At 41.2% G+C, this 15,733-nt stretch overlaps 1 protein-coding gene across 1 annotated transcript in view; it reads left to right on the top strand.

Annotated features, from left to right (window-relative positions):
• PLB1 (phospholipase B1) overlaps positions 1–15,733 on the top strand; it is a 201,375-nt gene that overhangs the window by 26,466 nt on the left and 159,176 nt on the right. Inside the window, exons 5-10 of the mRNA XM_020983774.2 lie at positions 945–1,003; positions 4,441–4,478; positions 5,493–5,536; positions 10,836–10,926; positions 11,407–11,458; positions 12,554–12,640. Of these exons, the coding sequence (XP_020839433.2) occupies positions 945–1,003; positions 4,441–4,478; positions 5,493–5,536; positions 10,836–10,926; positions 11,407–11,458; positions 12,554–12,640 (371 nt within the window). The remainder of the gene's footprint in view (positions 1–944; positions 1,004–4,440; positions 4,479–5,492; positions 5,537–10,835; positions 10,927–11,406; positions 11,459–12,553; positions 12,641–15,733) is intronic.

The following is a 15,733-nucleotide window of genomic DNA, read 5'->3' as shown; positions in this document are numbered from 1 at the left end:
TGGGCAGAGGAGAACACTTTGTTCCAATGGCCATGAAGGTGGCTGAAACACTTACTGTGAAGCATTTAGAGCTTAGTCAGACATTGAAAATGCCAAAGTCACCCACTGCATCCTAGGTCATTGCCAGTCATCTTGACTTTTGTTTTGCTATCGCACTTCAACTGGTAGAGAGTCAGACTGACAACTCTGTGCAACTCTGCCTCACCTAAATTCAATTCATCCTTAAATCAAGCTATCACCCACTATTACTTTACCCCAACTTTTTGATGTCATTGATTATATTTGAGAGTGAAGGACAAACAGTAGTCATCAACACAGCTATCCAAGACCATCACTGAAAGAACTAAACCATCACTAAACCTTTAGTTTTTGCCTGGATGGGGCATCTTATCTAGCTTTCTTTCCTATGAATTGAAAATTGCTGAGATTTTTGAAATCACTCACTGTACTATACCATGTATCTTAGTTCTTAAACTTATTGGTCTTCGAGACCTCTTTAAACTCTTAAATTATTGAGAACTCCTGAGTTTATTTATGTGGACTATATCTATTGATACCTGTCATATTAGAAATTAAAATCTCTTATTATGAAAATGAGGATTTTTTTTCCCCTTTCCTGGTTCCATTGTCCCCTTCATTTATTTCTTGCCCTGGCTTTGAATGTTTTTGAAATCTAGAGCTTGAAGGAACCTCAGAATTCCCTCATTTTATAGTTCAGGAAAATGAAGCCCAGAGAGGGTGTGACCTGCCCAATATCACACAGTTAGTAAGTGTAATGGGTGGTATTTGAATCTAGATCGCAATGGTTCCAATCTCTACCCTCTTTATGCTGCCTTCCTTCTTCTAATCCTAAGCATTAGTTCTTGTGAGGATGGTATTTTCCACGTGGATTCTGCCTGGGAATGTGAGTCTATTCTTCCTAAATAGGATTCTTGCCTTCACAGTTCATACCCTGAGAATTTCTGATATCAAAGTCGTCGGGGCCATTGGGAACCTGGAAATTGTAAGTACTTACAGCAACTTGGGAAGGTTTACATTTAGCATGGATGATAATCAGGGCTATAAACTTGAAAACAAGATCAAGCATTGAACACAATGGCATTAGAGTTGGTAATACTTTGGTTCAGATCCCAATTCAGACACTTAGTATCTGTGTGACCTTACATAGTTTGCTTAATTTCTCTGGGTCTCATTTTCATCATCTATGAACTGAGGATATGACTTGTAAAGTCTCTTCCAGTTTTAAATCTATGATCATAAGAGAGGATAATAATATGTGTATTTGAGAAATCCTAGAAGAGCCTGGGGTGGCACTTTCTGCCATCTAAATAAAAGGAAATCTCCCCAGTTCCTTTAATGAATTCAAGTCTACAGTCTAGACATTATCTCTTCACTCTCCTGGTTGTTTCTCCTCTGAATATTCTCTGGTTTGTCAATATTTTTCCTAAAATATAGTGTCCAGAACTGACTAAAATCATAATTGTGTGGATTGACTCGGGGCAGAGAGCAAGGCAACAATCATATCCACTGTTCTGAAAATTATGTTGTGTTTCATTGTTGACTCTTAATTTTTTTTTTGAATGACCCCATCTTGGAGCTCAGTTCCACTATTGAGCAGCCCAGAAGCTTTGACCTCCTCTACATCGACTGTTTTGCCCTTCCTTTAGGGCAGCCTCATGGTATTGGGGCTAGATTGGGGCAGATGGACACTGGATTGGCTCTAGTGCTACAGAGCCTCAGAGCGCCTGAGCTCAGTAACTTCAGCCTCCATATCCCCAGTAGCAGAGATTATAGGCATGCACCACCACACCCAGCTTCAGTCTCCCAACCAGGCCTCATCCTATTTTGTGCTTATCAAGTCAGTTTTGGGGGCTAAATGTAAAGGAAAATGCATCAGCATTTGTGCATGTTAATCATAGAATCATAAAAGTTTGGAGCTGGAAGATACTTTAGAAACCTAGACTTTTTTTTTAAGTAGGAAAGGAAATTGAATGTAAGAGGAAGGAAGCAACCTCCTCAAGGTCCCACAGATAGTAAATGACAGAGTCAGGATTTATAAGGTCATAGATTTAGAACGAGAAAGGACCTCAGGAGTCATCTAGTCAAACCCTCTCATTTTACATGTGAGGAAACAGGCCCAGAGATGGAAAGTGAATTCATGTTAGCAGATGTCCAAAATCACTGCGTGGCTTACCCATCCTAGGCACCCAAAGTCACACAAGTAGTAAATTATGGGGGAGGAATTTTTGAGCCCTGCTCCTCCAACTCTGAACCCAGTGTTCTTTCCAATGTATTCTTTCCAGCATTTCCCAAACTATGGGGAAGGGAGGACCAAAAACAGTTTTAGAAACTTCCCATTGACTAGAGTGAAAGCTGACACCTTCTTGCCCCCTACTTTATGCCAAGAAATGGACTGTGTCTGTGTGTGTATACACATGTGTATGAGAGCATAAATGAAGGAGCATTGGAAGTTCATAAATATATGTATATAAATACACATGTGGAGGGAATGAGGGGCATGCGGAGGGAGTGAGGGACAGAGAGAGAATACTTGTTTATAAATATATGTACACACATACACATATTTGGCAGGCAGGTGAGAGCAAAGAGAATTATAAGCATACATATGTGTGGAGGGAGGGAGAAAGAACACTGAAAGTTTATGACTACAGGTATATACACAGCTACACAGAGAATGAATGAATGAACACTGGAAATTTATAAATACATGTACATAAATATATACGAATACATACACATACACACATATACACACATATGGGGATAGAGCAAGGGAAAGAGAACACTAGAAGTTTATAAATATATCTATATATACATGCATACATATGTGGAGAGCAAGAGAGGATAGAACACTGGAAGTGTATAAATATGAACATACAGATATATGTGGAGGGAGAGAGAACACTTGAAGTTTATAAATATGTATATTCATACATACATAGATATACACATACCTGGAATAAGGGAGAGAGAGAGATCACTGGAAGTTTGTAAACATATAGCCATACACAGAAACATGTATGTGTGTACATTTATATATGTAGAGAGAGAACGAATGGTGAAAATTTGTAAATATATACGTATATATATATATATACACATATATGTATATCTACGCAGGTGTTTTTAGGCTGTCTGGGGTTGTGGGGGATGAGTAAGGTGGGAATTGCTATTGGGAAAGATGCAAAAGTAGAGATTGAAATAATTGAGGGGAAAGGGGCTTTGTGGGAAAGATTTGTGAATTATACTAGTTACATTTCATAGCCCAGGAATTGCACTAGGCTCTGCTTGTGTATTTTCACTCCATGCCAGAGTAACATCAGGCAGGGAAGTATAGTCTTCCAAGACCTAGTTCATTCTACTTAAGCCAATACAGTAAGTTCTTTCACCCCTCCACCTACCCTCCCCCTTGCCCCCACCCCCACCCTCACATAAAGCAGTTCCCTCTCCCCTGCTGTTCTTAAACTGTCTGAGCTGACAGTTCTTGTCAATCAGGCCCCCTTCCTCCCTGATTGAGCCTGGGGGCTGTCATCTCCACTGAGCAGAATAGCTAGCTCCCTAGTGACTCTCCAACCAGAGCTGGAATCCTTAATGGGGAATTGAAGGTTAGCTTAGCCTTCGGCTTCCCCCCTGAAGCGAAAGCATGTTACTTGGTTTCTGCCTCTGTCAGGCCCTGAGAGGAGGGCTCAGGGAGGGACCTTCGTGCCTACCAGGGGTCATCACCAGCTCTGGTCAGACCTGAGGTCTGAATGATTTGGGGCCTATCTCTAAATCAATCAAGCTGTGGAAAAGAACTTTCTTTTTTTTAAAAGGGGAAAATAGAGTAATGGCACCTTTTTAAAAAAAATTTACAATCCTTATCATGATGCTAGTATGAATCAGTAAACAAGCATTTATTAAGCACCTACTATGTATTAGGGACTGTATAGAGGATACAAAGAAATCACAGAATCTCAGAGTGTGAAGTAACCTGAGAGGCTGTCCAGTTTAATTTGTACCTGAACAAAAATCCTCCATCTAACACCTGAATTATGAGCAGAGGCATACAGTATTCAATAAGCCCTTGTTAACTGATTGTTTCAGTCAAGTGAGGCCCAGATAAGGGAGGGTAATGAATCATCCAGGGTTACACGGCTACTTAGCAGTGGCAAAGCCAGGATTCGATCCCTGGCCTCCTGATTTCCAATCTTTTATTCTTCTGACCCTTTCACACAGATGTCTGGTAAGTGGAGGCAGTTGGCTATTTCCTCCCTTCCTCCCAGGCACAGGGTACCATTGATCCTTTCCCGGATCCCAGGGGTTCTTCCCCTCGATTCAGATAACCAGTTGAGTTCAGAGAGAAATTGAGGCTCAGAATTTGCCTCTGCATCACTGCTGCAATCCTTTGATTAGATGATTCATCTCCTGTGTCTTTTCCAGACCCCAGATGCAAGCATCGACCTGAAACAGCAAAAATGGTAAACAGGAATTGTTTTTGGCATATTTGTGACAGTTGGCATAGGCCTCATGCTATATTGGGGGCCTATCACCAGGCAGGCCTGGGGTCGGCCTGTTGGGGTCAGAGAAGAGACAGATGGGGGAGAAAGGGGAGGCTGGATCGAGAAAATGAAGCAAGTCACTGAATTCCAAAGTTAGAAGGGATCTCAAAGACTGCCAGCTATAACTCATGCCTGAACAAGAATCCCCAATGTCTGGCCAATGGTTAGACTTGCAGAGAGGGAGAACCCTGGAGTCAGGCCTATCCTTTTGCAGGAAGCTCTAGGTATAGAAAATTTTTTCCTGATAAGAGTCTAAATTTTCTGCTTTGCAATTTCTATCCTTTCTTCCTGGCTCTGCCCTCTGGCGCAAAATACAAGAAGTCTCATCCTTCCATACAGCAGCCCTTCAGATACAAGTACAGTGTATGATCTGATGAAGGCAGAGATCAGGAGAACTATGTCCATGCCTCTCTTAGTACAACCCGTGACTGTATTTGCAAAGATGTTCTACCGGCCTGTTGACTTATTGAGCTTATAGTCCAGCGAAAACCCTACATCTTTTTCAAATTGCTCTCTAAGCGTGCCTCCTCCATCTTGTACTTATGAAGTCAATTTATTTAACCCAGATATAATACTTTACATTCATCCCTATTAAATTTCTTCTCAGTGTCATTAACTCAGTTTTCCGAACTATCAACATCCAGTGTGTTATCCACCAAGCCATGTGCCAGTTTTATAAGGACGCTATCTGATTTTATCCAAGTTAAAAAACCAAGCAAATGCCTTTTTAATACCTCACTTTGTATGAGTAGGACTAATTCTCTCACTCAAGGCATATGCTGGTTGGTCTTTTATTGTTCAAGGATAAGCCTAGAACCTAGTTTTCTGAACTGTTGATTCCAGAAATACTTTAATATACAAAATGCAAGCAATATCCTGATCATATTGCATTGCACTTGATAAATATAATTCCATCTTTACTTCTTTTTGCAGGATTGAAAGAAACCAAACTGAGACATGCACGGAAGTGGTGACAGGTAAGGTCTCTTGTCTTATGTAGTTCTAATAACTTTTTCTTCCCAATCAATCAATCAATCAGTCAATTGACAAACATTAAGTGCCTCTTATGTGTCAGGCCCTATAGAATGTCAGGGCTGAAGTGGCCTTAAAAATCATCTAGCTCAACCTTCTCTTAAGAAGTAAAGAATCTGAGACCCAGACAGGTGAAAGGACTAAATAATAATTCACATATGCAGTGCTTTAAGGCTTTCTTTCCAGAATTATGCTGTGAGAAATTCAGTGCTGTTGAGTTGTTTCGGTTATGTTCTCCACAACCCCATTTGGGGTTTTCTTGGCAAAGATATTGGAACAGTTTGCAATTTCCTTCTCCTGCTTTTTTTACAGATGGGAGAACTGAGGCAAACTGAGTTCAATGACTTGCCCAGGGTTATACAGCTAGTAAATGTTCTGAGGCCAGATCTGAAATCAGAAAGAAGAGTATTCTGACTCCAGGCCTGGCACTCTTATCTGCTGCACCACCCAGCTGCCCTGAAGGAAGTGGCAGGAACATCATATTACCCCCATTTGACAGATGAAAGAATTGAGCCTGAGGAGTTGTGTCTGACCCATGATCACACAAATAACAAGAATAGCCAAGATTTACAAAGTACTTTACAAATATTATCTCATTTTATTCTCACAAGAACACCAGGAGGTAGATGATGTTATCCCCATTTACAGATGAAGAAACTCAGGCACACAGATTAGGTGACTTGTCTAGGCTCACAGAGTTAAGAATTACTATTTGAGGTCTTTCTAACTCAGGCACAGCCCTCTATTCACTGGACCACCAGCTGCCTCTACCGGAGATAGATGGGAAGGGTCTAAATCTCTTCACTGACCCCAAATCCAGTCCTCCGTTCACTATGCTACATTGTTTCTTCTCATGACAACAGTCTTGGGATTTTGAGCTGGAAAGGGGCCTTAGCAATAATCTAGCTAAACCTTCTCGTTTTACTGAGACCCAGAGAATTGAGGCAACTTGCCCTGGGGTCACATCAGTTGTTAAGTGCTAGAGTTGGGAATACCCCAATATGCTAATCACATATCTTTGCTCTTTTTTTGGGGGGGTAGTGGTGAGGTATTTGGGGTTAAGTGACTTGCCCAGAATCACACAGCTAGTGAGTGTTATGTGTCTGAGCCTGGATTTGAACTCAAGTCCTCCTGAGTCCAGGGCTGGCGCTATATCCACTGGGCCACCTATCTGCCCCTCAAATGTCTTTTCTCCTAAGCCAGTAGCTAAGTCCTCTATTCAAATTAAATATGGTACTATGAGATCTACAGATGAAAAAAAAATCTGAGAAATGTCTTTATCCTCAAAACTTCATAGTTTACTTGGTTTACTGCCCATTTATTGAGTACCTTCCATGTGCCAGGTGCTGTGCTGGAGACTTTACAAATATTCCCATCAGTGTCAGAAGGGGTTGAAGTGAGTTAGAGATGTTGAGGAAAGGCCAGCAGGTCACCCACAAAGGGGAAGATTTCTCCTAGAAGTAGGCTGGGAAGAGACCAACAAATTTTCCAGACTTTATACTTTTCTGTAGGCCCTTGGGTAAAAACGGTATGGAGAGACTGAAGTTGTACTTGGAGGTATTTTTGTCACCCAGCTGCAAAGGCAGCAGCCCTGATTTGCATGATTTCTGAAGAATATTTCTTTAGTTTCTCTTGTGATACCTTGTGCATATAAAGGAGCTTTGCATATCAGAAAGCACCAGTTTTCTCCTTTAGCTGAAAAGTGAGGGATTCAGGTTGGGCCAATCAGTGGTCACTCTGAGGTTTAGACCCTAGAAGGGCACAGCCAGGTATGCCAGGGAGTCAGACTTGCCATCAGAGGACCCTAGGTTTAGAGCTGGAAGAGAACTTAGCTGACATCTATCCCAAGCAGCCTCCTCATTTTACAGGATACTGAGGCTGCAATGAAATGACTTACAGAATCATAGATCTCCAGCTTGAAAGGACCTTATCCCTCATCTCTCTAGCCTAACCTTGTTTTACAGGAAAGAAAACTGAAGCCAACGCCCCAGGTCACACAGAGAGTAAATAGAAGACTCAGGATTCGAACATAGGTCCTCTCACTCCAAGTCCAGAAGTCTTTTCATTGTATCCAGTTGCTTCCCTTAAACACAAAGGTTCCAAGAGACGAGAGTACCAAACATTGGCTACCAGTGAAACCTGATGCTCAGGAATCTGGTTCCTTGGAATCGAAACCCTTGAGTTTTGACTCCACAAATGGGCCTAATAGCTTTGTCACTTCATGGGATGTGTTACTAGCCAGATTTACTCACTAGATCCAGGGATGTGCCCTAAACCCTTCATTCCACAATTAGAGGTTGTAGCCTTATGGTTTTAAAGATGCAAAGGAGCTTGGAGACGATCCAGTCCAATACCTTCATTTTAAAAATGAATCCAATGAGACCCAAAGAGGGGATGTGACTTGGTCTGTGTCACACAGGCAGCTAATGGCAGAGTCGGGATTTGATCTCAGGTGCTCTGATTGCCAGGCCAGCTTGGATCAGAGCCTGGGAGTCATTTACAGGAGTCAGGAACCTGTGGCCTCCAGGCCACCCGTGGCCCTGTGGTTCCTTTCACTGAAGTTTAGATTCAGTCAGATGGCTGCATTTGAGGACCTAAAGGGCCACTTGTGACCTCAAGGCCATAGGTTCCCCATCCCTCTAGTCAAATCCTTGTTTCCCTCCTCACTTCATCGATGAGAATTCTGGTGCAAGTAGTAAATAAGCAGTAAGTAGCAGAACCTAGGTTCGAAGTCAGGTCCTGACTTTCTGCTACACCTGCTTGCTTTTCAAGGGCTTGCAGTGGAATGCCTGGGTGAAGGAACACTTCAGGTTGAAGGCATTCACTTACCTTTCTATTAGTCAATTTAGCCACAAACATTTCCACCTTTTTCCATAGGGAAGGCAGAGTTTCAGAGACCTCAGCTATAGCCTGGGAGGGAGCCATATCAGGAAATCCAATGATGGGGGCTCTAATCAGACTGTTCCACTATAGATAATTTCCCTGATCGATCATCTTACCAGCAAAGGACCCCCATGTTATTGTCGCAATTTCACATCTGTATTTTCTCCTTGCTTCCTAAGCACCTTGCCTTATACAGGAACTATTGAGCTTCGCACTGTAGGCATGAGTTTGGCTTCTCTTTAGTTTAAGGGGGAGAAATAATAATAATTAACATTTATGTCACCCTTACTATGTGCCAGGTACTTTGCTAAGGGCTTCATAATTACTATCTTATTTTTTCCTCACAACAACCCTGGTATGTAAGTGCTATTAATAAACCCATTTTATAGATGAGGAAGCTGAGGCAAACAGACAGTAAGTGACTTGCTCAGGGTCACCCAGCTAGGATGTGTCAGGCTGAATTTCAGCTCGGGTTTTCCTAACTCCAGGTCCTGTGCTTTATCCACCCTTAGGAAAGGAATGGAGATTTGGGGGGAGGGGGAGTCTGGCCAATGCACTTCCTACCTGCATGACCTTAAGGAAATCATTTAGCCTCTCAGGCCCACAGTTTTCTCATTTGTAAATTAAGAGAATCCAGGCAGATGATCCATAAGGTCTATCCCTTCTAGCTCTAACATTCCATATTTTTACTAGAAGAGGTGATATTGACTAGGGATGATGGAAGTGTAGCTCCTTCAAAGGAGAGAGTCAATTTAAAATCTGTCTAATGGGAGAAAACTTGACTCCACCAAGTGGAAGAACTGACTACTGTTTGGAAAGCTAAGATATGAATTCCAAAAGCCCCAGGGGAGCCGGAGGAATTGGGAAACAAGCAGAATGAAGGTCAAGTGGGGAGAAGCGCAAAGTAGTATACTTCAGAGACTGTACAAAAATGATTGTTCAAATCCATATGAAAAAGATCAGTGGGTCATAATCAAGAACAAGCTGATTACCAGTCAGGAAATAATGTCAATACCTTTGCTTTACAAAACATCTTTTAAGAACTTTTGCATTTGTAGATAATCTCTTTTCTTCTCATAGAGTAAAACCTGAAGTGTAGTGAAAATGTTTCTCAGGCTGATTCATTCTTCTTGCTCCAAAGAATACAGTAGCAGAAACACAAAGAAGAGAAGCGCGCACACACACACACACACACACACACACACACCCCTTTCCACTGTGACTAATCTATTGTGCTGTCTATATATAAAACATACCAGTGCACATTTACATAATATGTAGATGTAGGTTTATTTGTGTTTGTATGTGCATGCGTACATATACATGCATGTGCATTTATGTGTGTATACCATCCCCTAGCAGAGACTCCAGCCTTGACTATATCCAAAGCATCTTGCATTTCTTATCCATGGGACAGAAGGTATCTTTCATTTATAGGTCAGAGATTCAGATTCATGATTTCTAATAATGAGGCAAAAAAGGGTTAAGCAATTTGCCCAAGAATGTTAATGCAGGGAGGAAAGATTAAAATATAGCAGTTTCCTCATTTCCAGCCCAAGTCTTTTCTCTCTACTCTGCCGCCAGCAGAGCCTCAGCTTTCTAGTTGAGCTTAATGAACTTCTGTATGCTAATAGGGAGACAAATTCAAGGGACCTTTAAAATCCTCTAAATACATAAGGTGCAATTGGACAGGGACAAGAAGAAAAAGAAAATAGAAGAGAGAGGGATTGTGGAGGTATCTTTCTTTCTCTTCAAACAGGTCTTTGGAAGCTTTGCCTCCATTTTTCCTGGGAGCAAAATGTAGCTTACTATTTTGGAAAGTACTATTTTTAGCCATACTCTGGCACAATTACCACCTGGTCATGTTCTCTATGTGTGTGTTCTGAAACACTCCTTGCCATCACTCTCTGGAGGGAGGATGGGAGCCGACGAAAGACAGGTTTTACGCTGAGGGATGGGCACTGTGTCTAGTACCAATTTTTTTTTCCTCTCCTCCATACACCACTTATAGGCCAATTCTCCAGTTAATACAGGGAGGATTCCTACCAGAGAGTCAGGGAGTGAAGGATAGAACTTTTGAAATTTAGAAGAAAGACAGGAATTCCAGCCTGCTGTATTACAGGAGATATAGCTTAAGCACATTAGGAAATTCAAAGCCATGTCTTATGAAGATTAGAAGAAGAGACTGGAGGTGTTTAGTCAGGAGGACAGGACATTATAATTGCCTTTATGTATTTGAAGACTTGTTCCTTTGGCCTCAAGTCCTTTACAACTCTGAAATTCTATTATCAATTATTCCATAAGTGATAACGAGTTAGGTCCATCCTCACAAACCTGACCTAAAAGCAGCTTGATAATTAGTTCTTTCAGATTTTATCAAGAGGTTCAGTCCATCTGTGTTGCCACTTTCATGTCCACCTGTTGATGAGACTTTGCCAAGAGTTGGAAATGAGTAAGTTCCTTTGCCATTTCTTTCATTACTACCCTTCTCTCTGTTGCCTCAGAAACCCTAAGCTGTCCACTGAGGACAGTGGGATGAGGGCATCCTCTCAGGACTCAAGCTGGATTAACCAAATCGTCTTTCAAAATAGAGACTGGTATTAATCCGGTCCTGAAATGGCTTTCCTATGCTGACTTGATAAATGGGCCCATTTTCTCTAATGAGATCAGCGTGCTGATCTTTGGAAATCAAGAGAATGAACAAAGTAGGCTCAGTCACTGAGATTATTACCCTCAACTAGGTGAAGGTGGGAGTTTCCAGTTCCTTCATCAAAGGCCTTCCCAGTAGGACAGAGGTATCCCCTCTAAGAGCTTCCCATCCTTTACACTTTACAACCTTAGAATAATGTTTATAGAATTATAGATCTACACCTCAATGATTTTTCTTTCCCTCCTTCTCTTCCTTTTTTTCCCCTCTCTTCTTGCTTCCTAGATACCTGATGGCACAGGCCACAGAACTGGTACAAGATATGAAAAAGAACAAGGTAAGGAGTTATCAAATTCACTTTCAGGAGCTACTGTAAGGCAGTCAGGCCCAACTGAAAAGGGAATAGGCTATTCCCACCCAGGGTTGACCATCCTGACTTGCCCACAGGTCTTTGTTTTGTCTTCAGAACTTTAAAGTGACCCTTGTATGGTGATCCTCCATAGGTTGCCTGTCTCGGATGCTTCATGTGGGTATCTAAATAAAATTAGGGGGATTACTGGTTGACTTCTCGTTGTCACTTCAAATAGTAGGCCTTAATGATTAGATTCTTTGAGAGGGAAGCTTTTTGTAACATTACCCAGTAGATTTGTAGATCGTGTCTGTTATTTATTGCCTTGGTGATTTACTTTTGTAAACACTGTTAAATGTCTTATAGATGGATAAAAGGTAGCAAAGTAGAAAATCAGGTCTGGTTATGTTTGAGATAACTTGGACCTCCTAGTCCAGAGTCAACATACATTAACCCAAGAATAGTTTAGTTTAAGTTCTCATTGAGTGGTTTGGAATAAGAGTCAGTAAATCTGAACTTGAAGATGGTAGCAAAACCAGTTTGTGCAGAATTAGATCTCAAATATAGGTGCTATACCATATGCAAGCAAATGTTAGACCCATTTTACATGAAAATTCGGTTGGTGCTGTAGAGACTTTTATCCAACAGACTTGAATAGGCCACATGAATTTCTAGAGTCCTCTGTCTATAATTGACATATTCAGATATTTTCAGAACTGGTTCCTCAAATAAACATCATGGAACATATTCCTAATTCAACCTTTTAAATGTAAATTTAGTTGAACAGGGTAGGGTACATAAGGAGAGGTCCTGGAATACTTCAAGGACATTGCTGGAGCATGTGCCTAGGTCAGAGCTCAACTGGTTGTGGTCAGCTAGGGAGAGGAAGTCAATTGATAGCTCTCCAGTTTGAATAAAATTATTCTAGTTTATTCAATTCTAAGTTTAGTTTATTCTGTGCTGTTGAAGGAACTCCAATTCTATCAATATCCTCTTCAATTTTCATGCTTTGGGTCAAATTTATGGCTCTGGCATAAGGCCTTACCATCTTCTCACTCTGCCCTGATATCTTTCTCATTTTAGGAACTGAATTTTCATAATGACTGGAAGCTCATCAGTGTCTTCTTCAATGCCCAGATCCAGTGTCATCCTTGTTTCTCCACCCAACAGGTAAAATTGAGGCTGCGCTGTCTGAAAACTGCCTTCCCTGGTTTTATCTGCCGTTCCACCTGAGGGTATGGGGTATGAAGTAGCACAGCTCCTTAGTGTTTTCTTCAAAGAGCCCTGAGAAGTTTAATAAACAAACGAAGAAGCATTTCAGAGTCTCTTCCTGCAACAAGGGACTCAAAGAACTTTCAAATGTGAAGGAGACCAATTTAACATTTATGATACATCTGTTCTGTGGAAAACAAAGGCTCCATGGTACTCCCACCCCAACACATCATGAAACTAAAGTTGAATAAATTCAACTGGTGATAGAGCAAAAATGAACCCAGAAAAACCAACTTCCCACTCAGTATATATTTATCTTTCATTTAAAAAAATATCGTGATTTCCTAAGAATATAAGGTTGCTAGAATTAAACAAGGTTTAGGAATAGTAATAGTAACTCATTTCTACATATTTATAAATTGTACAGATATTCTTCACAGAAACCAATTGAAATTTTAATAATGGATTTTAATAATCTCATTCTACAGCTAAGGAAAAATAAATTGAAAGAAGCAAAGGGTTACACAGCTAGGAAATGTCAGAGCCATGCCTTCAACCTGTCTCCTGACTCTAAAACCAGCATATTTTGATTCCATAACATCTAGTTTGCTCTTACTATTGTGAAGGGGTGTGGTTTTTTTTGCCTTCCTACCTCCTTTTCTCTATGACTGCAGAATCCCACTTATAATTGACCTCCCTCTAATTTGCAAACACCCCATGGCTAACACTCAAGCTTATTCCACTCTCAAACCATCCTTGAACAGCACACTTATGCTATAAGTTAGATTCTTGGCTTGCTACTTTTGAAAATTTCACAACCACTATTGGGAAGGGTCCTCATTATTTCTAATTCACATGCAGTAGGAAATCAGAGACAAGCGATAGTGTATCGTTCTTTAGGGCAGGGAGTATGCCTTCTCCTTGTTATATACTTACTTCCTGCAGTACCTATGTCCAGTGTGAGAGGTTTGTTTGTTTTGTAAGTGATTAGCAAACGCTAAAGGAATCTAAGAAGTTGACTTCACCCTATGAACTCAGGACCGTATGCATTTACATATACCTACATACCCTACCCCCACCCCCCACGCCTACACATAGGAGATCCATGTGTTCTAAAAGATAAGTTCAACAGGCTGAGTGCTCTACTTGGAATCATGCAATCAAGGTTGAAATCTAATCTCAGACTTTTATTAGTTAGGTGACTTTGCTTTCCCTTGGTTTCATTTCCCTTTTAAGTGTGGGTGTTGGACTGATCAACCTTTAAAGCTCTTTTCCACTTGAAATCCTATGTGCAAAAAGAAAACTGAATTCTAATCCTGACTCTTCCTCTTATTACCTCTTGACCTAGGGGCCAGCTCCTTGCCTCTTCCATCCTCAATTTCCTCTTCTGTCAAATGCAGATGTTGGATTGGGTGATCTCTATTGCCCTTTCCAAGAGGGGTGGTATGATGAAAAGTGAACTAGATTTCAAATTGGGAGCTTTGGATTTAAATCCCACCACCCATAGTTAACTGGCTCTGAGTGACCTTTGTTTGGTTCTTTATTAAATGGGAATCATAAAATGTTGTGCTTCAAAATGGCATCCTTGGGGAAGGACTTCATAAATTATAAAACACTATAGAATGTAGAATATTGTTGGACTGAGCTGAAATCCATCTCAGAGCATAGCACCTTGCTCATAGTACCAGCCTCAAGCATAGCAACTTGCCCATAGTAGGCACATAATAAATGTTAAATAGAAGGGTCAACCACAGAGGTGCAAACAGAATTCAGAGCCAGGAAAAGAAAGAAGGGGAAACCATTTTTAACTATGGGAGGGCCTCTCAGGAAAGGCTTCATGTTTAGAGAGAGAGAACATGGGTCTCCATCAGCTAAGGAAAAACATGTTCCTGAATCCTTCATTTCAGGCAGCTGAAACCTGTTAATGGGACAGGTCTAGTTTTCCTCTAAGTGGGCAATTTTATTTTGAGGGGAGTTGGCCCACTTCCCTTCTGGGTGGAATCAATACCTGAGGGAATTGGCAGCTGTCCTAGCTTCTCTGTTAGTGTCCCCCAAGGGAATAAAATAATTGTCAGCCCTCTTTCCCAGCAGCCCTAGCTGCCTGCCTGGGCCCTGTAGCCTCAGGGGACAGCCAGCCAATGTGCATATGGTTTGGGTTGGGTAGAGGTTGGTTTGATTTTTTCCACTGAAAAAGGGAGAGTCTTCATTTATGGTGTCAATCTCACAAACATTTTGAGGAACCCTGAATGATAATTTCATTTTCCCAGCTACAGGGAAGGAAGAAATGTGTTATATGTAGTGATGTGTTTTACTTACCTGTCTAAAAACAGGCACCAATGCTAGAAAGGGACCTAGGCTGTCTCTTACTCTGGTGACCCTTTTTCTGTCTTAGTAAAAATAAAGAGGAGAAGAGGGGCTAATAAAATTCTATTCATAACAACATGTATTGAGCACACTAGAAATGCAAGGATGAAACCAAATTCTTCTCCTTATCCTCAAAGGGCTTACCTTTTCATGGGGGATGCTCCATGGGGGGAGAAACTATTTCATTTTTTACTCTTTATCTTCAGGATCTTGGACAGGGCCTGACACACAGTAAGCTTTTATACTTGCTGAATGATTGATTGAATGAATGAATGAACACCTTGGGATGAATCAGGAAACCTCTGGATGAATTCTTTCTTTCTTTCTTTCTTTCTTTCTTTCTTTCTTCTTTCTTTCTTTCTTTCTTTCTTTCTTTCTTTCTGGCAATTGGGGTTAAGTGACTTGCCCAGGGTCATATGGCTAGTAAGTGTCAAGTGTTTGGTCTGAGGTCAGATTTGAGCTCAGGTCCTCCTGACTTCAGGGCCAGTGCTCTATCCACTGCGCCACCTAGCTGCCCCTATGGATGAATTCTTTGCATGACTGATTTTCTCTGGGAAAAACTGTTACCTACCAAACCTTGGGAGAACAATTCCTATTGCCAATACCTGTGAAGGTTAGCTACACAGCTGGCCAGACAGTGCTTACCTCACTCAAGTTGTCTTGGTAGGTAAGAGAGATGAAGGTAAC

Source organism: Phascolarctos cinereus, unplaced genomic scaffold (assembly GCF_003287225.1).
Source record: "Phascolarctos cinereus isolate Bilbo 61053 unplaced genomic scaffold, phaCin_HiC Scaffold_2;HRSCAF=192, whole genome shotgun sequence".
Lineage (NCBI taxonomy): Eukaryota > Metazoa > Chordata > Mammalia > Diprotodontia > Phascolarctidae > Phascolarctos > Phascolarctos cinereus.
This window is presented reverse-complemented; position numbering and strand designations above follow the sequence as displayed.